Source organism: Patiria miniata, unplaced genomic scaffold (assembly GCF_015706575.1).
Source record: "Patiria miniata isolate m_02_andy unplaced genomic scaffold, ASM1570657v1 HiC_scaffold_27, whole genome shotgun sequence".
Classification (NCBI taxonomy): Eukaryota; Metazoa; Echinodermata; class Asteroidea; order Valvatida; family Asterinidae; genus Patiria; species Patiria miniata.
Genome location: NW_024037066.1, coordinates 9,063,278 through 9,085,734, shown reverse-complemented (window position 1 = coordinate 9,085,734; position 22,457 = coordinate 9,063,278). Strand labels below are relative to the sequence as shown.

Below are 22,457 nucleotides of genomic sequence, written 5' to 3'. Positions count from 1 at the left end.
GAAGTATTTTCAGATAATTTTTTTTTTAGTTTAAAAGTGAATTAAAATGTGACATCTTCAAAAATGGTTAAAACAATTAAAACTCTATCATTAAATTTATACGGAGAATTCCGATTACGGGAAGTTCATAATAAGCATGCACATATATGCTAAGTATCCTGAAACAAAGCTGGTTAGCAAGAGATAACAAAAACTGTCACCATTCCTGAAAATTCAACTAGTGTTGACCCTAAATCTCCACATTACATTGTTTATTCTACAATAAAATCTCAAGATCAAATGAAATTCGTCTCTTTTAGTACTGTATGGAAAGACAAAATTGAGAGAATTTTGTATTTCTAAAATTGAGTTGTTACTTTGGGGTAATGAAAAAAAAGGGAAGAAAACTATACAATAAAATACCACAGACAGGCTTCCAAGCAGACCAAGTTGAATAAGTAGGATCAAAATTTAAAAAAATATATCAAGACAAAAGTAGGACTTGGGATAAAATCAGGATAAAAGTAGGACTTTTGCGGGCTTTCAGTAGTAGTTTTCATGTCCACCCATCTCCACAGTAGTCTATATGTAATAGACCACGGCAAATGCCGTGGTCTATTTCGCGGGAACAGATTTGCTGATTAATTAGGCAAGACTCCCCCTCTTGACCTCCTTGAGTTTGACCGATCAGCGGGCGCTTTCTATATCGAGTCTTCAGTCATTCACCTGTTGCGTGTCACATAGACAATGGATTAAAAAAAACACGTGACAAGCGCTCCGTATCATGTTACGCGATATGGGGCCAGTTGTTGTTTATCACAAAGCACTGCATTCGAATTGACCAATCAAACCATTTAGTCCTGATTTAGGAATGACGAAATGATGTCACGATTTAGTAAAGTCAACTCCGATTGGCTGGCACGCGGCTTGCATAAATTTGCATGTCAGACTTTCTCCAGGATTTGGCTCCGTGGATAACGGGTGATACTCAGACTATGTCCACAGCACCACAAGCCTCATTGGGCATGTTCTGTACTCACAACACTTGTGCTCCATCCTCAACTAAAAAAGCTCTTGGAAGTGCAGTGGCAGTACTCCTGCGCCCAAGCCCTTCATTGTGTGATTCAGATTTACATATGACAGTGTGTAACACTCTTATGGAAATTATTCAATGAGTTTTTATTTTTCGGAGATGTCAGGGGCAAAAAGGTAGGCATTTCAAGAAAAAGTAGAAAAGTAGGAGCAAGGTTAAATCAAGTGCAAGTGCACAATAAGCTCTGGCCGTGTTGCAAAAAGTCTTGCATGAAATCGATCAAAATGATCCCCGCCGGAGCTGAAAATTGCAATGCCGAAAAATATGACGCCGTTGGCACATATTGAACACCGTACTTTTAGTCAATTTTTCGGGGACAGACAGACAGACAGACAGACAGACCATCCAACTGACCGACTGACCACCAAGTGACTGACCGACTGACCACAATGTTAAAGCTCCTGCCGGAGCTTAAAAAAACTAGGAAAAAGTAGATATATACTTGAAAGCCTACACGGAATTATTACTAATGCAGAACTTGGACGAGTCATACATGAAATTCATTAAAATTTGTGTCATCTTAAAAAATCCAATTCATAAAACCTCATCAAGTTAAAATGTAAAAACCGGGTGAATGAAAAAAAAAAAGAACATCAAAATAAGTTAAATATTATTTCTTTTTTAAGTACCTTTAAGTGGTAAAGCACAGGAACAGCAGTCCAGATGTCTTTGGTTAGAATCCTGACTCGGGCAAATTTTCTTTGTCCCCAAAATATGAATTTCAGTTGTTTATTAACGAACTTTTTATAAAACTATGCGCATAAAAATATAGTGGGAAGAAGTGCGTGGGAATAGAAACCAAATCAGTTTTGCAGTTACGGCCATTTGGTTGGTGAGGGCGCTGTTCATTTGACCCTTGACATCCCATAGATAGCTCTGCCTTGGTGTTTGTAAAGCTGTGTCCGAAACGGGTTTCCAGCGCTTACGGCTTCATCTATCATTGTTTCCACGCAGTCGTAATGGGTGTGAAGATCTAGACAATAGCTCGAAACTAGAGATTCACATGCAGCATGCAACCAAGATTGTCTTGGCCTAGAATGCCGGCACCATACTAAGTGTAGGATATATGTAACTCCTCGATTCCCACTTTGCCGTTCTTGGTGCAGAATCTGTACCTGGCTAGGTCCTTGCGGGTAACAATTCCAATGACCTGTGATCCAGAAAATAATAAAAAAGAGAACTCTTATTTGTTTGATTCCTAGGCAAGTCCTTAGTGGTGTTTTGTGTGTTTTTTTTTCCTACTTGGAAGGAACAAACTAGAAGTATGGATTTAAATTTACATCGTGATTCTACAGCAGATGTTCATTTTATCGTTGCCTTTTATCAGTTTTTTTGGAAAGAATTTTGCAACCTGACGCCACTGCAGCGGTTGTGTTCAAAGTCTATGGAGGGTGAAACAAAATTCTAAGTATTTCCTAACAAAATTGGAAATGTTTCTCAGTCCCAGATTCATGTCTTATCATAATTTTTTGCAATGAATGACCTTCCTTGAGATGATATATGAAGAAAAAGGTGGCGTCAGGTTGCAACATTCTTTCCGTTGTTTTTTTACACAAAAATTAAGAATTTAGTTTGTCACAAAACGATACAATTGGTTATACTTCATGAATTCAGGTACGTCACTTTAAAGTTTGAAACCTCAGTTTTTTTTTTTACTCAATTTATTTCAACGAAATTTGATCACAGAGAAGAGGTTCCGTGCAATCTGCAAACTGGAAATCAGGGGTCAGGAAACAAAATTTTGAAAATGATAAGATAGCTTGACTTACGCGATTGGAATCGTCAATCACAACTAAATGGCGAAGACCTAGAGCTCTAAATAGACGGAAAATCCTGGGAAGGGAAGCCTCCTGTAAAAGTAAGGGGAACAAATTTGAAACAATCAAACTGAAAAAATTGCAGTAAACATGAAAAACCAAGGGTTGGGCTTCCAAACTTACGCCCGTTTTCAGTGAATGAAATTCTTAAAAGTAGAGTATATCATTTGTGCATTTTTTTCATTTGAAGCAACAAAGAGCTCCAATCTAAAGACGGGTGCTTAACAATTAACCTGATGAAGTTTTAGCTCTGTGAATGCCGTGTATTCCAAGAAAACACTATTCTAGGATCTCGATTTTAATTCAATTTAGTTTTCCGAGTCATATTTTGAATTGTGCCCGAAATCATTGTCCAGGACACGTTCTCATTCAGCCGATTGCAGCTACGCGATGTCACGCGCTGAACTGACGAATTGAAGCAACCGCGCGCATGTGTGCATCTTGTCAAAGCTTGCGCGCACCAGTCGCTGAATTTAAACCAAACTACTAACAGGTGGTGATTACTAACGGAAATTTCCAAAAATGCGTCTTTAGATGCATCTTTGGAAATAACATTGTTTTATCATTTTCTTTTAACTGACAACATGCCAGAAAGAAAAATTTCACAGGGAGTTTAGTCCCATTACTATCTTCAAACCAAGTATGGTTTTGAACAATAATTTGGTCAGTTACTTTTTGGATAGCTGCAAATGATCTACTCTACCTTAAACAAGACAAGCCAAGTAAAGCCGGTCCAAGTGCGCACAAAATTTGAATCAATCATTTCAGAATGGCTACTCACTGCCTTTTCGTGCATCTGGTCTGGGCCAGATTTAGCCCATTCATTGGCGTTACAGGGTAATCCTATATGAAAGCACTGCCCAGCTCATCAGTGACAGTCAGTCAATGAGATAGGCGCAAAGACGACACTAGTCTGCTCTTCAGGACCAGCAAAAAATTAATGCGACCCATGTAGGACGTTGAACATACCTTGGATACTGTGTACGGCGACGGATTCATGAACTGTCTCAAGTCAATCATGCAGTCTTTCTCCAGTTCCGATATCTCCAGCTTGTTGATGTCTGGGTAGCGCGGGTAATCATCTCGGAAGTCCTCAATGCCTACAGGGACGTGGGGATCGTACAGGTTGGGCCAGACGCTGAAAACCTGAATGTGTAAAATCATATTAAGAACGTCATTCAAAGATAGTTGATTAATACCTTATAATATTATTTAAAGAGTTACTTTGGTAGTGTGGGTTACAATGATTTTTCGAACCTATATATTACGGAAGCACCCAAACCATCCTGCCTATTACTCCCTGTAGCGTCCGAAACGCCTCGAGCACTCTATGGTTTTATATGGATGCATCAGTGACTAAACACAATGTAATACAATGTAGTACGATGCGATGCGGGGTGCAGCCTAGCCTACACCAACTCGGGACTTGGTCGCCGCCCTCCACTCAATGTAGCAGGCCTGCAATGTAGTACAGTTGCTATTAGCAATGGATTAAATGGGTTAAAATACAAAATTTGGTTGGGGCCACGCTGCAAATAGTTTGCAAAATGAGAAGGAAAAAAATTCACAAATTGCAATTAACAGGAATAAAAAGTGGTAAGAGAGAAACAAACCGACCTTATTCTTCAGTAGAACGATTAACTGCGACCTAAGGATTGTTCCCCTGAAGATGCCAAACGTCAGGCCATTCTGGAACAAAGACAAAAATATGGAACCAATCAAACAAAACTGTCCTCGCACTTTTCCGACCTTGAATGACCTGGATGATACTCTTCAGTTATTAGAATCCCTTCAGAGGGCAGAGCTGGGTTTGGACTTCTATGGTCCAGGTTTGAATCCCTCCCAAGTCCGCCCGTGGAATGGGTATTCCATCCTAGCCTGATTCTGTGGGTTCCCCCTGAGTATATCTTGGGTTTTCCTCCCCCTCTAAATAATTTCTTCATTGTCTTCTCTCTGCAGGTTTCTTCAGGTTTGTGAGCTACAGTGCCTTTGGTGCTTTTGAGGAATCCTTGGTTTCATTACCAGAATTAAATAACATTCATAAATACCTAAGACAGTTTACCCATTCCTATTGGTTGAGAGCCCGTTATGTGGCCGATCTTAAATGGATGATAAAGACATGGCTAGCTGGTCTTAAACACTTTTCCAGTGTCACATGAAATTTTGACTTCTAAAAATCAAGTGCCTCTTACTGTTTTATTGGTTGAACGTTCACAATCCTCACGTAGGCATGTGCAATACTACCAGTGAGTCAGAATTTTTTAGTCCGAAATTCACAACGCAATGCACCACGTGCATTCTGCGCGACATCGCGCCAATCTCCATAAAAGGAGTTGTTTACATCTTACTCGCTAGCTGAAAAATCCATTATTTAGCTAGAGGGGTGTTTAAAAAAACATGAAGTGCACTTGTTGAACAAAATGGGGTGTTTTTTGGCCAAAAACTTTAGATTTATTTGACCGAAAAGGTATTATGAATGGGAATAAATAAATATGTGCTTGGTCGGCATTAATCACTCTGTTTAAGACCGCTTGGAGGTGTGGGTGCTGATAATTACCCTCGCCCAGAGTAATTAAAACCTCCTGAGCACACATTTATTCCCTTATTAATAAGAGTAACAGCAAATAACTTACGGGAACGTATGAGTCCACGACAGGGAAACCATTGTGATTCACTCTGGGGTCTTTCAAGACTTCAAGTATGCGACCGACTCTTTCCACCATGTTGAAGGTAGTTACTGGGTGAGCCATTACCTCCCTATGGTAAAAATCAAGAGCCCGACTTGATTAAAAACAACTTACTAAACAAATATCTCACTTTCAATTTGAAATGGTTTTGTATGTTTTAATCTTATATGTGTAATGTTGACCTTATATAGCTCGAGTCATTTGTGGTTGTTTCCAAATTTCCAAACTTTTAAAAGTACATGAGTGATTTGAATGATTCTTGTACTAAAAGAAAGCTTATAAAATAAGGCTTTCATATCCTAGATTTTGAAAGTGCTTCATGCAGAACTTCAATACAACAATGGTCCCGACATTTGGGTTTCGCTTTTTTGACTCGCCCTGTATGCAAAAGTCCTTGTTAACCCGTGAAATACGCTTACTGTAAGCATGGGATTTTCTGCTACAGTAAGCAGGGATTTTTGCTAACAGTAAACAGAGCCATGAAATTGGGCCCTGATTAGAGGGTAAGGGGTTCAAATCCCTCTGCTGGCCATATATTGTGTCCTTGGGCAAGCTACTTCACCCCAACTTGCCTCTCTCAGTTACCAGCATTAGCTGGGGAGCATCTTTGATGGACTTGCATATATCACATCAAGAGGGAATACAAATATTCTCAATGTTTCATGCTATGGAAACGAGAGATAATGCTGGCCTGATGAGCCATATTGGCTTGTGACCATGGAGCTATATTAGATTACTAGAGCGCTGACTCAATGTACTAAGTGATGCCTGCTGGGCGCATCCATGTTTGTGCACAAACCTATGGAAAACTTGAAATTTTATAAGGCTTTTGTACAGCTTTTTGCATATCTGCATTTGTATTCTACACAGGTGCACTATTGAAGCCCATGCGCCAAAAAACAAACTGCACAATCAGTAAATGAGTGTTTCATTTTGCTCTGCGCAAACAATGCAAATGCGTGCGCGTATCCGCTGCAGATGATTTTTGCCGAGACATTTTTTTAACCGGCATGACGCACGCCTTGGTTGCATTTTGAGTACACTTTCAAAATTCACTCAATGTCATTTCATTATGTTCTACAAACACGCGCATGAATTCAAAATGTCTGCAAGCAGGACGGCGTCAAAGTATCTCCTTGTGTAAGAATGTGGAATTAGCGCTCTAGTAATTTAATATAGCTCTATGCTTGTGACAGAATTGACATTTGCTGTACAGGCTAAGATTTAATTTCCAGATCAATGTTCAAATTCTAGTGAGTGAAGTCTACTCATAATGTAGTCACAATCGTAGAAATTTGAGTTTCGAGTCTGTTGAGTCAGAAGACGGAACTCACATGGCTCGTATGGTTGTACTCATTGGCGGGGGGTCCCAGTTCAGCAGCGGCACGCTCTGCAGCTCAATGTGGATGTCATACAAGCCGTGGTTGAAGATGTCGCCGACCCACTTGGCTAGGACCATGATGAGCATGAGGGGTAAGCCTAGGGTGATGTTGCTGGTTGCCTCCATGAGGATGACTGTTAGGCTGATGGTCATGCGTACAATGCCGCCTACGACATGGGAAAAATAAGAAAGATCTTAAATATATCAACTGCTGAATGTTGTGGACAGATACATGTACAGGGTGAGTAAAAAAACACGAAACCCTAATGTCGGGACTATTGTTTTAGTGAAGTTATGCATGTAGCACTTTCAAAATCTAGGATATAAAAGCCCAATTCATAAGCTTTCTTTTAGTACAAGAATCATTCAAATCACTTAAGTACTTTTCAAGTTACAAGTTTCAAGTTGGAATAAACACAACCACTGTTTTAAAGTTCTGTCCATGGATCACACAAAAGGTGTGTGCTCTTTCAGCAGACCGAAAACAATTCACACACATCCCTATGTGATTTGTTTTCATTTTGCTGAAAGCACACTTACCATCTTGTGATCCGTGGACAGAACTTTAAAACGGTGGTTGTGTTTAAAAGTCTTTAACTTGAAAAGTACATGAGTGATTTGAATGATTCTTGTACTAAAAGAAAGCTTATGAATTGAGCTTTTATATCCTAGATTTTGAAAGTGCTACATTCAGAACTTCACCAAAACAATGGTCTCAACATTTGGGTTTCGTTTTTTTTAACTCACCCTGTATATATAAGACACAATGACAATTTTTTTAGTAACAATGCACTTAAATATATATAAACATTATACAATGTATATTATTATTTATATCAGGATTCCAGTTGTACAAATAAATCAGCTTATTGTATGCTTCATAAAAGTACCTGGATGACTGCAATATTATGTCACTAAAAGGTACCTGGGTGAGGACAATATTATTTTTGATATTGTCTTTATCCGGGCATTTTAACAAATTTCACTGGTTCCCTCACAATCAAGAGCATAGAACCGCACAGTTATCAACAGAGTGTCGCGCGGTACCGCATCAAGCAGCAGGCTATAGGCGCACTGTTGTCAACAACCACTATGGCAGCTTTAAGCGGCGCAAAATTTGCTTCGGTAAGCTAAGAACATTCAACCAAATTCGATAAATAAAGACAGTGTCTTGAAATTTAGTTCTTGCGTATCAAGTCAGCCTGATATAAATAGGCCTAATAATATTTGATGTTTTTTTTTTCAGGGGATTCAAGAATATATTGCACTCGCTATAACAATATTGCTCTCATCTCACAGCGTGTGCAATATATTCTTGTATCCTCCTCAAAGCCATCCAATATTATATAAAAATGGGTCCTTGCTGAGCACAAAATGGCTGTCTCTCTCCCAGGCAACAGTAGTTTGGATAATTGTTCCCAAAATTTTTTAAATTGCAACTTACCAAGTTGAGCTGCTGCCCCAAAAAATGCGTATATTCCTGGCGAGGACAATGTCTGAGAAAAACAAGAATATAAAAAAATATGAAAAAAACAAGAACTATTGTCCAAATTAGATAAAATTAAGCTTTTTACAAATTCTTGCATGTATTCTTATTCCAGGGCATAAGAATGAAAACTACGAGGTTCAAAAGGTCTGTAAGGCTAACAAAAATACACCTACAGTTTCTAGCCCTATATGAGCTAAAAAATAGCTCGAAACTTGTTTACACTTACAGACCAGATTGCACAGATCTCAACCTGCTGCAGAAAATTGAAATCATAGCCAGATGAACAGGGGTAATAATTGCGAAGTGCATTATTTAAACTCATCAGCATTGTACTACATTGTATTACATTGTGTATATATTCAAGGAAGAATCCATGGGCAATATATATATAAGCACCACCAGAGGTGTGAGTGACCACTGATAAAAATAGCTGAAAACAGCTGAAAAAGGTGCAAAATAGCTGAAATATGGAAATCTCCTATACTTTTGTACACAGCAAGAGAAGGAAAAAAATGATATCCAAAACAAAAAAAGCTGAAATCAGCTATCAAGCTGAGATTTCACACCCCTTCAAACTAATAACTCCACTTTTTTGCACAACTGTCAAAGATTGATACAATAAAAGTTATCATATCTCACAGCTTCAGGGAAGATATAGGGCATAGCGGTGCCGATCAGCCGGCCCCAGGCTGCGCCGGTCAACAGGGATGGAATGAAGAGACCGCTGGGCACGCTCAGTCCGTAGGTCCAACACGCGAGGAGGAAGTAACAAATGCAGAAGACAGTCAGGGTGGTTACGCTGTAGGAACCTAAGGGAAAGATTGGACAAGAAAATTAAGCTGGATTTCAATGATTGAAAAGTCGAACAATGAAATTGACTGGAGCGGGGCTTGAACCTGCGACCTCCGGATAACCGTTCCGGTGCTCTACCAACTGAGCTATCCAGCCCTATGTTGGCGGTTCCCCAATACTGCTTTTTATTACAAATTTTCAAATGAACCACACAGGGAAACTGACTAGGTGAATTACAGAGTTGCTGACTCGAGTCATGTGACTTTGACTCGAGTCGGACTCGAGTCGCTATTTTTGTGACTTGTGACTTGACTTGTAAATACCAGCTTTGACTTGTGACTTGACTTGGACCTGCAAACATTGACTTGTGACTTGACTTGGGATTGCAAAAAATGACTTGTTACCAACCCAAGTCAGCTGCTACTCGAGCGACCCAATACACTTTAATTAAGCTATTATACTTTTAATTAGCTATTCGGTTTACGCCTATAACGTGCATTAAAAAACGGACTTTGGCTTGCACGGTTTCTACTTCGCCCAGCTGCAGCTGTAGATCATATCAGTGAGCTGAGCTGTTACGTTGCTACTAGCTCCCCCATCGAACGTGTATTCAGTCATGGAGGAATAATTATGAGGCCACACAGAGCAAAGTTGAGTGATACTATGCTATCAAATCTTGTATATTTGAAGTGTAACAGTTTGTACATGAAAATATAGATTTTTTTATAAATTGAAGTCGCCCAAAACAAGGCCCCAAAAGGCCACTCAAGGTGTTTATAAATGCAGTTTATAGATGCAGCGAGAACGTTTCATTCCAGAAATAGTCCTCAGTGACTGAATCCAGTAAAATGAATAGTTCCCACTAGTTTCAAAAGTTTTCAATAAGACTGTCACAACAAACTACAGTTTTCAATGACCAAGTCTCATGCTTAATGTAATGGTTGAACAAACTTTGAAAGGAACCTTTCATGAAAAGAAAGCAGGCCTTTGTCAATTGCATGTAAAATACCGGATAGTCTAACCCATTGGTAGGCGTTTAGTATACATGAAAATTGAACAATAAAGTGTTAGTATACTACATGTAATCGAGTGAGTGAAGTATTTTTTTTCATGTCATCTCAACATTTATTTCTACAATGTAAAGTAAATTTATTAAAGTATACAAAGGGCTAATATCCGACAGATATGTGATAAACTACATGTACAAGAATAGTAATTGCAACACATTGAAAAAGGGGAATTAAGGAGGCAGGTTCAAAATAACTCGTAAGTTGACGCCAGGTTCTTTTAGCTTATTACAGCTGGACAAAATAATGTGCAACTTGATGTGTTCTTGGACAAAGATACTTGTGACTTGACTTGTGTTTAGACCAAATGACTTGTGACTTGACTCGTGACTGGACCTAATGACTTGTGACTTGACTTGGACTTGCAAACAATGACTTGTGACTTGACTTGGACTTGCAAAAAATGACTTGCTGCCACCTCTGGTGAATTATAACAACTGAAAAGTACAACAAAGAAATTGAATGGAGCAGGGCTTGAAACCTGCAACCTCCGGATAACCGTTCCGGTGCTCTACCAACTGAGCTATCCAGCCCTATGTTGGTGGTTATGTTAATATCTTTGTTCAAGGGGCACTTTAATTGTCAGAAGCCATTAACCAGTGTGCCATACAGCCAGGGATCACGCCCAAAGTCACAAACCGGAGCCGACGGTCGCAGGTTCAAGCCCCGCTCCAGTCAAGTTCTTGTTCAACTTTTCAATTGTTATAATTCACCTAGTTAGCTTCCCTGTATGGATTTCAATGATACGGACTTCAGGTCCAAGACTACATATGGATTTTGTTCCCAGAATGCAGCTGGTCCCGACCCGGGGCAAGTGCAGTCTAGCCACCGCGGCAGCAGAGGGTGCTATTAACATGAGGAATCAATTCTACTGTTGGGAACTTTGGTATCGGGACCGAAGAACTTCTGAGCATATCTCACATTAAATAAAGCCGTGTCCATGCATATTCCTTGGCTACGGCTTGAAATTACACACGAGTCTATGGGAAGCGGCTGCAGCCACTACCATAGACTGGTGTGTAATTTCAAGCCGTAGGTAAGTAATGCGGACACTGATCTGGATTGGGCATGATATTTGCCTCGTCCGCATGTATTTGCCTCATCCACGCACTAGTGAACAAGCGAGGGCGCTGTTTACCTTGCATGTCGTGAAACAGACTCTTGACCGACTCTTCCGGTGTGTTGAAGAACAAGGAAGCCGAGGAACTGTACTCGCCATCGTTGCAAAACATCTGTAACAAGAAATGTAGAAACAAAAATGTATATAATCATTATTAGGTTTTTGCCCTTCACCGACGTATAAACACTGTATACTCAGTAAGTTACCTCCCGAGTGAAAGTTAGAAAGCAGGAGGCCATGCACGTTGTTGAAGGACAAAAAAAACTGATATTGATTTACATCACCCCGACGCAAATTCCATCTTATGAATACTTTGATTGCAGTACCTGCTGCTATATCAGATTCAAACCAGCCAACCGATCCCAGCAAGTGTTTGTGAGGTAAGACGTCTGCACTAGAAAGCAGGAGGTCGTGGGTTTGAGTCCCACCCGAGTGATTTTTTTCCCAATTTTCACAGTATACAGTGTTTATACGTCAGGGAAGGGCAAAAATCCTAATATTGATTTACATCACCCCAACCAAAATTCCATTTAATGAATAGAAATAAATAAAAGGCGCAACAGAAATACGAACCAAAGAAGCAACTGTGTTATTTGTGGAATGAAGACAGATGTTATGAAAGTGAGTGAATGATTGGTTATGGGAACTTCCATGGAATGTTTAGTTTTTATGTACAAATTGGTGTTGTGTTGGCTGGCCAGTATTTTTAGGAAAATCAAGTATGAAATTAAAAAAAAACATGCCAAAAACAAAAATAATAATAATATAAAAAGGCTAGGCAAGCATAGTACAGCTGGTTCGAGACCATTTCGGTCAAAGGGGTTAAGTTAGTCACTTGCGTCGAGGTGAGGCTTATATGCAAGACTAAAATACAAGTGACAATCAGTCAGTGGTCAGTCAGTGAGTCAGTCAGATAGGTACAAAGAATACTGTCGGCCGGCCCTCTGGCACCAGCAAATTCAAATTTTGGGTCATTTTTAGACTTATGCAAGTCTAAGTTACAAATGACAATAAGTGGTCAGTCAGTCAGTCAGTCATTCAGTCGAATAGGTACAAAGAAGAAAGTAGGCTGGCCCTCTGGGATCAGCAAATTTTTGGGTCATTTTTAGACTTATGCAAGTCTAATTTACAAGTGACAATCAGTCAGTGTATCAGTCAGACAGGTACAAAGAAAAGTGTAAGCTGGCCCTCTGGCGCCAGCAAATTTAAATTTTTGGGCCTTTTTTTGGACTTCTGCAAGTCTAATTCACAAGTGACAGTGGTCAGTCAGGCCATGTCCGAATTACTTGGCTACATGTGAAGCGGCTGCAGCGGCTACCATAGACAGGAGTGTAATTTCAAGCCGTAGACAAGTAATTTAGACACGGCTTCAGTCAGTTATGTACAAAAGAGGATTACAGACTGGCCCCTCTAGGATCAGTATAATAAATTGCAACCTCGTTCCCCATGGGTACGATCTTGCTGCGCCATGTTGTTTCCCATCATGCCTTGTGCGATCTTAACCCCTGGAATTGTGTAATTTAAATGTGTCAAAATATGGCACATTATAATTAGGCTGCACTTTATCCGTTTTACGTGCCGACGCCATCTTAAAATGTTAAAAGTTGTGATTTGGAAGAATCAATCCTTTCAAACATAACGCTTGGACGTTGCGTTAAGCAAAGATTTGTATTAAATGTACGTACCCCTTTCGTCCCTGTACAACCAAAGATACAGGTTTTTTTTAGCGAAAAACGAGGCTGCCATAATCCCTATCATACAGGCATCGCGACTTTTGAATAACAATTTTTTTTCGTACATGACGTTTACGTGCAAAGCACGCGAGCGCATTATGGGCGCACCCAGCGTGCAATCTTCAAAATGCGCGCGTAGTATGCTGTGAATAGCCAATCAGCGTAATTTACGTCATAATCACGGCCAGGGGTTAGTGTAAGGAACGCGCATGCGCCCATGGAGTCGAGGCTGAATAAATTGTATACTTTCGTGTTGTCCAAAGGTTCTTTCCTTACCTGTAACGAGTTCTTCATGTCCCTGGTGATGGGCCGGCAGTCATCGCTCAAGTAAATACACAGGAAGGATATCGTGACCGTTACCAAGGCAACAATCATGGCTTCTATCACACACGAGTACCGAGAGTAAACATATCTGGGAAGAAAAACAATTTGGAGAGTAAAGCTCTGGTCAGTAAACATCTTGACAACGGCTAATTTTTTTAATGCTATTTTAATGCTATTCGGTACTTAAAAATGATACTCTGTTAACTACACACCTGAAAAACTAAAAGTTGAACATCATTGTGGTTAAACTGTATTCCGGTTCATAAGTTTAACACAGCTGAAAGAATTTCAACATGTGTCCCCAATTTTGAGAAATGTGCGTCTGAAAAAATGGAGACTTTTGTTGGACCACCCTGTATAACAAGCTAAAATGGTTAGTTATCCAAAGAGAAATTGTGTTTAATACAATATAGAAGCAGTGTACAACTAGTATAGTACAAACGTAAAACTCTTAATGATGGATTTACATCTCTATTATACATGTACACATCATATTTCTGCAATGCATCATTGTAGTACATGCTTAATTCACAATATATTTTATTACTGTGACAACAATCTTTTTCCGGGGGAAATCATATTAATATACACTGTACTGTCACTCAACTATTCTCACTATGATTTCACTAATATTTCACTAAGTGTTTTCACTAAAAATTAAAACACTATTTTCACATCTAATAACTATTTGCATATCTTCATATTCTGCTACTTTTATTGTTAAAGTATTCAGTAAGTATTTTAACTACAAAATAATAATATACATGTAAGGGAATTTTGACTGAAATTCTATCACTGTACTAATCTTACACAAAACAGTCATATACTTTTACTATGAATAATGATAGTCTATCTGAGAGTACTCACTTTAGTCTGAAGATTGACAACCTATAGTTGATTGAATTAAATATTGCACCGAATAACCCGCCCAAAACTCCCATCAGAAGAAACACTGGGATTTCATAGCTGAAGTACATTAAACCCTGCAAAAGGAAAAAGACAAAAGCCAAACAAACCTTTAAAAGTGCAAAGAGAAACTACTATTTTCAACACAACAGTTGGTGTTAAATTAATTTCTGGTAGCTTTAAAAAAAGATTTTCTGACATTTTTGCTGCATACATTTTGGCACACAAAGTTTAGGATGGTGTTGCCAAATGATTTGAAGATGCCTATTTTACTTCGTATTGAAAGTAAGTACAAAACATGTTGATAAAACCGAAATCATAAACAAATCATAAAAAAAGTAATAAAATAATACTTTTTTCTGAGGAATATGGAAACAAAAAACAGAAACTGATAGCGAATATTCTCTCCATGCACAATGCGAAAAATCTTGATACAAGAAGTCGGATAATTTGAAACAAATTTAAAAAAAGTCCTACCTCAAAAGGACCAAAATTGATGAGGCCAGGATTGGAGAGATTCCAGGGCTTTCCCTGCCAGAAACTTAGAAGAACATTGAGGGTAAATGTTGAAATCATGGAGGCGAAGAACTACAGAAAAAAAATTAAATGAAATTGTTTATTAATTCAATAAATTATAAACGGGCAAGGAGGCCAACTCTGGCAGGCTGGTTCAAATTTGTCAACTAGATTTACCCAAATATGCATATTAATAGGATGTCCAGCACCCGATTTCACGAAGCGCTGCGACACGTCGCAACTCAAGTTACGACGTGTAACACGTCGCAACTCCCGACGCGTCGTATCATCCATTTCACGAAAGTTGCGATGTGCTGAACGGCTTAAAACACATCGCAAGTTACGACGAACATAGTGGTCATCGCAAAATACCAAGAGTCCCTTTCCAAGCCAGTTTGATGCCATAAACATTACAAAAACAAGATTATAATACCGAGGCAATGTGTGTTAAGTTGTAAATAGAAAATTCATCGAATAATTATGAATTACACTGGAATATTGCAGTTGAAATTTCAAGTTAGTAGCTATACAGTCCACTGAGAACTTGTTTTCCTTCAAAATTGCATCGCATGGGCACCATTTTGTTTTACGTTTTAACAAATTTCTAGCTGAGATCCGACGACTCTTTGTTGAATATCAGACGACTATTTACTGTACGCTGACAATATACATAAAACAGTCACCGAGTTGTGCTATAAATACACCTACGACGCGTCGCACTTACGACGTGTTTCGTGAAATGGATCGCAGGATGCGTCGCAGCTGTGACGCATCGTAGAGATACGACGCGTCGCATCGCTGCGATGCATCGTAAGTTACGAAGAGTTTGATGAAATCGGGTGCAGGGCTTTAGAGAAATAATGGTGTTTATTCAATCACCGACGCTAGGCAGCGGATTCGTGGACTGGTTGGAAGTAGTCCTGACTTCTAATCAGGTGATTCAAGTTCGAATCCCATTGAGCGTTTTTCGCTTCTTCTCATCTTATCTTTTAAATAACACAAGTGAAGGGGGAACACTTTTCACAAGCCTGACAAGACGTAAAGCCTATGCTGGGTTTGAGTTGTCGAAAAACCAGGCATTTAAATATGCGGTTCAGTAAAATAGGCGCCCGGACTTGTGGCAACTTGCACAGTGTTGATAGGTTTTCAGGTGATGCGTCACATGACCATGTCTGAGTCAGGTGATTTTGGCTGACGAAGAAGCATGCAAATTTCTTTCCGTAGGCGTGTGAAGCAATTGCCATGAATGACTCACTATTTCGATTGGGAAAGTTATGTTTATTCATGAGAGAAGAACAATGACGTCAACACGATTGTTATTATTTAGTCAGCTTGTTACATTTAAAGTACAGCTGCTGTCAAGCTTGCCACAGTAGCCTAGTAGATAGTGAGATAACTTCGCCCACCTATATAAAATATGCGGGTGGCACAGCCGATTTCAGAGAAAACTTCCCGACAAAGAATGCTGTGGGCAGCTTTGCGGAGGAAATGTTGATGCTTAATGGTTGTCCTTGGCTGTAATAGGGAAACAACATCGTGTGTGATTCTTACATGGAAATTCCTTTCTTGTTGGTTTAGCAATATGTTACCATGTAATTTAAAGCCTCTTCAAGGAAGGAAGTGAAAAAAGAAATCACTCATCCAGCCATTCAGTAGAAACAGGAAAACCACTTTTACTTTCTATTTTACATACATGTACTTCCTTTGGGGAGTGTGGCCTAGTGGTCGGGGTTCGTGACTCATGATCAGAGGGTCAGGGGTTCGAATCCAGCTGCTGGCCATACGTTGTGTCCTTGGGCAAGCCTTTTCAACCCCACTTGCCTCTCTCCACCCAGGAGTATAAATGGGTACTGGCATTAGCTGGGGAGTAACCTGCGATGGACTAGCATCCCATCCTGGGGGAGTAGAAATATTCTCAGTCGTTTCATGCAACTGAAACCGGAGATAAACGCCGGCCTGATGGGCCACATAGGCTCATGGCAGACTTTACTTTTACATGCTTTCTGAATCGCAAGTAATTAATGAATTTACAGGGTTTGATTTGAATGGCAGCCCAAGCACAATGTTTGATTGGTTATTAGTCAAAATTAATAATATGTTCCCACTGCTTTCAGCTGGTAGTTGGCATCGATCCTTCTGTAATATAAAATTCGCTTAGCAGATTTTAACACTGCAGCATTTGAGAGACAAAAAAGTATGCTTACACGATTTCAACACTGTACTAATGCGAGTAACGCTGTGTCCGAATCGCTTGGCTACGGCTGGATATAACACATGAGTCTATGGGAAGTGGCTGTAGCCGCTAGCCAGTGGCTTCCATAGGTGCAGGTGGTATTCCCGGTCGTAGCCAAGCGATTTGGACCCGGCCTAAGATAGGAAGATAGGAACAAGTAAGCAAATAATCTTACAATCCTCCAGGTCAACGACTGGTTCCAGAAGCTAGCCCCCTCCTCCAGGGCAAACAAGACTCCACCCACCGGAGCACCGAAGGCCGCTGCCACACCAGCCGCAGCACCACCCGAGACAAAATCTCGCTTCTCGTGGTCTGAACGGAAGTACCTAAATACCTGTCAAAATGCAATGGAAAGGACAAATAAAACATTTTAATCTTGACACCTTAAAGGTAATATACAACACTTGCAAACATCCAAAAACAGATCTACCAAACTATTATGAAATCCTTACATGACTGTAAGTGGATAATAGTCTCAAGCATCCTGTGAAATCGTGGCACCTGGTGTGCTGTCATTTTCAAGAAAAGTGGAATTTTTGTATCTATTTCCAACGATGGATGGCCGATCATCGTTGGAAAAAAACCTGACTCTTTTCAAATACTGCCCCCAATTTACCAAGTTTAGTTGGTCCACATTTTGTTTGCAATCGGTTACACATCCGCGAACAGGTGCAAGCCAGCTACCGGGTTCCCTGACCTGACAATTCCGGACGTCTAAGTAGGGCCAGGGAACCAGACTACTAGAAGTGCATTTTTTCCCTTTGTTTTTCCAGCACCTATGTGCACAAACTTCAAACAGGTCAGTGTAACAAATATTTGCAAATGAAATACAAACCCCCAAATCCATCCATTTCTGAAAACTACATGTTGAGAAGAAAACTCGGTCTTCAACATTTTTTTTTTATAGCAGAAAACTGCAATAAATTTTGACATTTACCTTGAAATCCCTTTTGAATGTTGTTGACCTTCCCTGAGATACGCCAGCTGCTATGACGGAACCAGAATGAATCATTGGGCCTTCCTGCAGTGAAACAACACATCAGAAGGGCTTAAACTTCAGCCTTCATGGCAAAAATGCCAAACAGTAATGTAACAAAGCTTTGCCTCATCCTCTTTGTGGGGAAGAGGCTTGGTTGGCCCATGGAAACTTCACAGACGAGTCGTCCACTTCATGGGATAAACTCAGCTGACGAGTCGTCCACTTCATGGGATAAACTCAGCTGACGAGTCGTCCACATCATGGGATAAACTCAGCTGACAAGCCCTCCACTTCATGGGATAAACTCAGCTGACGAGTCGTCCACTTCATGGGATAAACTCAGCTGACGAGTCGTCCGCTTCATGGGATAAACTCAGCTGACGAGTCGTCTACTTCATGGGATAAACTCAGCTGACGAGTCGTCCACTTCATGGGATAAACTCAGCTGACGAGTCGTCCACTTCATGGGATAAACTCAGCTGACGAGTCGTCCACTTCATGGGATAAACTCAGCTGGCTCTCAACTGATCTTTTCTTAGTACGTTTTCTGCTAAACCACTCTGAGTGGACCAACCATGCCTCATTGGAGCAAAGACTTAAAAAGCAGCAAACACTTAAATTCTGAAGAACTTAAAACTGTTACCTTTCCTACAGACAGTCCTCCCGCTACGGCGAACGTCACACCAAACATTTTACAGATTAGTGTTCGTATCCGGACAACGTGCGGTACCTTGACGCCATTCAGATAACACTTGATCTGCGGTATGCCACTTCCAGCTGCAACAGGCTGTTCGTAAAAACCAAAAGATTGTACTATTCAGAAATGAATCTGTGGAGTCAGTTTGCCACATTTTACTTCAGGATCAAACTGAAAAGGTATTATTACCCCTGACTGGCAGGATTATAGTAATTTTTGGATCTATCCCGACACACTTAGGATTGTACGGTGCCATGATACTAGACAGCACAACTTCATGCACTGAACTTTCATTGACTGTTCCTAGAACATTGACTTTGCCTTTATGCCATTGTAGAAATTGAAAAACTAGTTGGGAATACTCTTCAACAAATACTTGGGATACATACATGTTTTTATTTAATTAGTTAATTTACTCTTGACAGGTGGAAAGGAATGCCAAGATGAAAAAGAGTACAACTTTGTGCAGTTCACAGGCCAAATAAAAAAAAAACACGTTTAGCGTCCCCGCCCGCTTCCTTTTTGGACACCGCCTCCTTTTTTTTTTTTATGATTTTTTTTCCAAATTTTAAACAGTGACATCATTTTGACCTGTTTGTCTGTTGCATCTAGCCCATCTGGTATGTCATTTCCTGAGTCCAAGTGGTGGCCATGTAAAACAAAAGCTGGTGGCCATCTTGAAAAATAGCCCGGTCGGGCGGCCATTTCAGAGAGAGCGAGGAAAAAAAGGGCCTCCTCCTTCCTTTTTTTCAAAAAGGCAGGACGCTAAACATGTTTTTTTTTATTTGGCCTAAGAGAATATATTTCTCTAAATCCCCTCCCACAACCTCTTCTAAGCCCCACCTCTCCATAGGCGACCATGACGGCTGCAATGGATACAAATAGGACATCAATGCCCAGCCATATGATGAACGGAACCAAGATGTTTGTACCGTCTATGTGGGTCACCAGATCTGAAGTTGGGGTCACTCAAAGTCAAGGAAATATACATGTTATGGTACCATTAGGAGACACCTTATCGTAATTTCTTCGTACGATGGGAGACATCGGTCATTAGGGAGAAATTTTCATGTCTCCCTAATGACTGATGTCTCCCGACATTTTCATGTCTCCCTAATGTTGCAGCCCCCCTTTAGAGGCACAATTTTACTGTCCCAATTAGATTATATTTTACTGTCCCAATTAGATTATATTTGGTGCTTGTGGTCTAATTACAGGTAGTAAACATGGTAAACATACAGAAATTCAAGGAAAAAGGACATTGGAATATTGGGTTAGGGCACATTTAGGCCTAAGTTTGAAAAATTGTGTGCACAAGTCTGTGGGGATGTCTCCCAAATGTCCCATCCAGGGTAATTACTATACATGTAATCATTTCAAAAGCTGAAATGGAAAACAAAAGTCTGAAATTGCTCAACACTAAAAACATACATTTCTGCATGTTGTTTGGTCTTAATTGATGAATAGATTATTTTAACATTATTTGGTTAGTCGCTCAATACAAATAGTTAAATATCAAGGCTCTGCTTACCGTGGAAATCATTGTGAATTCTAAATAACATTGAAAAGTCCTTGCTTACCCATGAAATACATGTATGCTGAGATTCATATTATTTGACCCTCACTCTTCAAGGTGTATCACATTAAAGACAAAAGACCAGGCTTTCCAATACTTTTTGTTTCATCTCATTTGCTTTTGTCAATCCAGAGATAACTCCAGTTTACTGCGGAACACAAAAATCGAGTTTGTGCCACTTTCTGGTTGAGTGAGAACGGTGAAAGAATTAGTGTATTTCATTAAAACATGCAATAAATATTTTTATTTGTTTATTATTTATGAAAAGAAAATATTTATCATTTAACTTATTATGTCGACTATTAAAGCTTGTATCGAGAAAACCAGACTTCCTTTGTGTACTTTAATCTGTGTTTTGTTTCTTTTGCCAAGTTGCAATCTTTTGTGAGCTTCAAGACAGCATGGCACAGTACTCGAAACAACTCTGCCCATGCATAAAAGTGGCACAAAATCGATTTTGGTGTATCGCACTAAATTGATTATATCTCTGAATTGACAAAAGCAAATAAGATCAAACAAACACTATTGGAAAGCCCAGTCTTTGTTCTTCAATATTATGCCAAGTAAGAATGACTTATTTTGAAATTTCATATTTAACCAATTTTTTTTTCTGATTGTTCCATTTTTTTTTTAGACAGGCTGTATTAATGGTTCTTTATGTGTCAATATAAATTTGTACTAAAGTGCTTCATGGAACCAAAGTTTAATAGTAAGTTGTCCAAAATGCATCCTTTTTATCAGCAACAACTGTCTACAACTAAAGGAGCTTGATGCTGCGAAAAAGATTTCATCAGAATAATCAAATGGAATTTCGCAGAACTATCACTATACTGATGGAAAACAAACGGAAAAAGTCTTCAAAATATATCCATCTTATCAGCAATATTTTACATCTGAATAGACATAGGCCAAACAAATAATACTTCTGCTTCCGATTACATGACATTTGAAAATAGTGTGGGTACCTGTAGGAAGGGAATTTTATTTTGGGGGGGGGGAATTTTGTGTGTGTTGATCATATGTACACATAACGTAGGTATCTGCGTGTAGTCAAGAATAAAAGGTAGTAATTGAAGGCTTTTGGTTTTTTCCCCTTTTTTTCCGAATAAACAATTAGGGTAGGGGCTGTCAAAATAGGGTATGTACCGGTAGGGTAACCGGAACCAGAGCTATCATTTTTTTTTGCCTTAACATGAGAAACAGCTGTTTTTGAATAATCAACTTGAGATTATCACAAGTAGTCTTGATTTCGAACTTAAAAACTTGTCGTTTTTCCAGCATAAAGGATACAAGCCGAGACAACGCCGTACTTCCATCCAGCCAGGAGACTGATCAGGATATCAATGGTGGCAGCTACCATTGCAGTCAGGGTACCAATCAGGAACATGATGACCCAGCGCGCCAGCCCTTTTCTGGCATGACCCACCCTCTATAGCCGCAGAAAAAAACATGAGATGAGAATTAACAGTAAAGATGCGTTCCCCGCACCTCGTGCTGTCAGTTGTCAAGCTGTTGTGTTTGTAGGGGAGTGTGGCCTAGTGGTTAGTGTTCGTGACTCATGATCAGAGGGTCATCAGGGGTTCGAACCCAGCTGCTGGCCATATGTTGTGCCCTTGGGCAAGCCGCCTCACCCCACTTGCCTTTCTCCACCCAGGAGTATAAATGGCTACTTACATTAGCTGGGAGTATCCTGCGATGGACTAGCATCCCATCCGGGGGAACAGAAATATTCTCTGTTGTTTCATGCCAAGGAAACCAGAGATAAACGCCGGCCTGATTGGCCATTATGGCTCGTGACAGACGTCACTGCTAAAGAAGTCCTCACAAGTAAGAAGGGGGTTGTAGGTTCGAGTCCCACCCAAGCAAGCTTGTGATTTTTTTGCAAGCTCTTACGCAGCACTGAGCTTACAGTGCTAATAAAAATTTGTGTTGGTGGAGGGCAAAACCCAGTACTTGATTGTCCAATTTTTGTTAAGAATCAAACAGGTTAAAGGCCAGACACTAGCAGTACCTTTCTCACAGACAATGATAGTGTTGAAAAGTTTTTTGGGGGGCAGTACTTTTATTC

At 39.9% G+C, this 22,457-nt stretch overlaps 1 protein-coding gene and 1 non-coding gene across 3 annotated transcripts in view; both read right to left on the bottom strand.

The window, feature by feature from the left end:
• Positions 1 to 1,825: 1,825 nt before the first annotated feature.
• LOC119734284 (H(+)/Cl(-) exchange transporter 7-like) overlaps positions 1,826 to 22,457 on the bottom strand; it is a 33,296-nt gene continuing 12,664 nt past the window's right edge. For both annotated transcript variants that reach the window (XM_038207692.1, XM_038207693.1), the window contains exons 6-22: positions 21,680 to 21,818; positions 19,657 to 19,766; positions 18,760 to 18,903; positions 18,075 to 18,158; positions 17,313 to 17,471; positions 14,866 to 14,976; positions 14,350 to 14,465; positions 13,435 to 13,570; positions 11,444 to 11,537; positions 9,086 to 9,255; positions 8,402 to 8,453; positions 6,911 to 7,124; positions 5,523 to 5,646; positions 4,507 to 4,578; positions 3,859 to 4,035; positions 2,842 to 2,922; positions 1,826 to 2,222 (exon numbers count right to left, since the gene is read on the bottom strand). In XM_038207692.1, coding sequence (XP_038063620.1) covers positions 2,124 to 2,222; positions 2,842 to 2,922; positions 3,859 to 4,035; positions 4,507 to 4,578; positions 5,523 to 5,646; positions 6,911 to 7,124; positions 8,402 to 8,453; positions 9,086 to 9,255; positions 11,444 to 11,537; positions 13,435 to 13,570; positions 14,350 to 14,465; positions 14,866 to 14,976; positions 17,313 to 17,471; positions 18,075 to 18,158; positions 18,760 to 18,903; positions 19,657 to 19,766; positions 21,680 to 21,818 — 2,082 coding nt within the window. In that variant the 3' untranslated portion in view covers positions 1,826 to 2,123. The remainder of the gene's footprint in view (positions 2,223 to 2,841; positions 2,923 to 3,858; positions 4,036 to 4,506; positions 4,579 to 5,522; positions 5,647 to 6,910; positions 7,125 to 8,401; positions 8,454 to 9,085; positions 9,256 to 11,443; positions 11,538 to 13,434; positions 13,571 to 14,349; positions 14,466 to 14,865; positions 14,977 to 17,312; positions 17,472 to 18,074; positions 18,159 to 18,759; positions 18,904 to 19,656; positions 19,767 to 21,679; positions 21,819 to 22,457) is intronic.
• Trnat-ggu lies at positions 9,322 to 9,394 on the bottom strand. Its single transcript has one exon. It is a non-coding gene; the product is annotated as a tRNA-Thr (tRNA).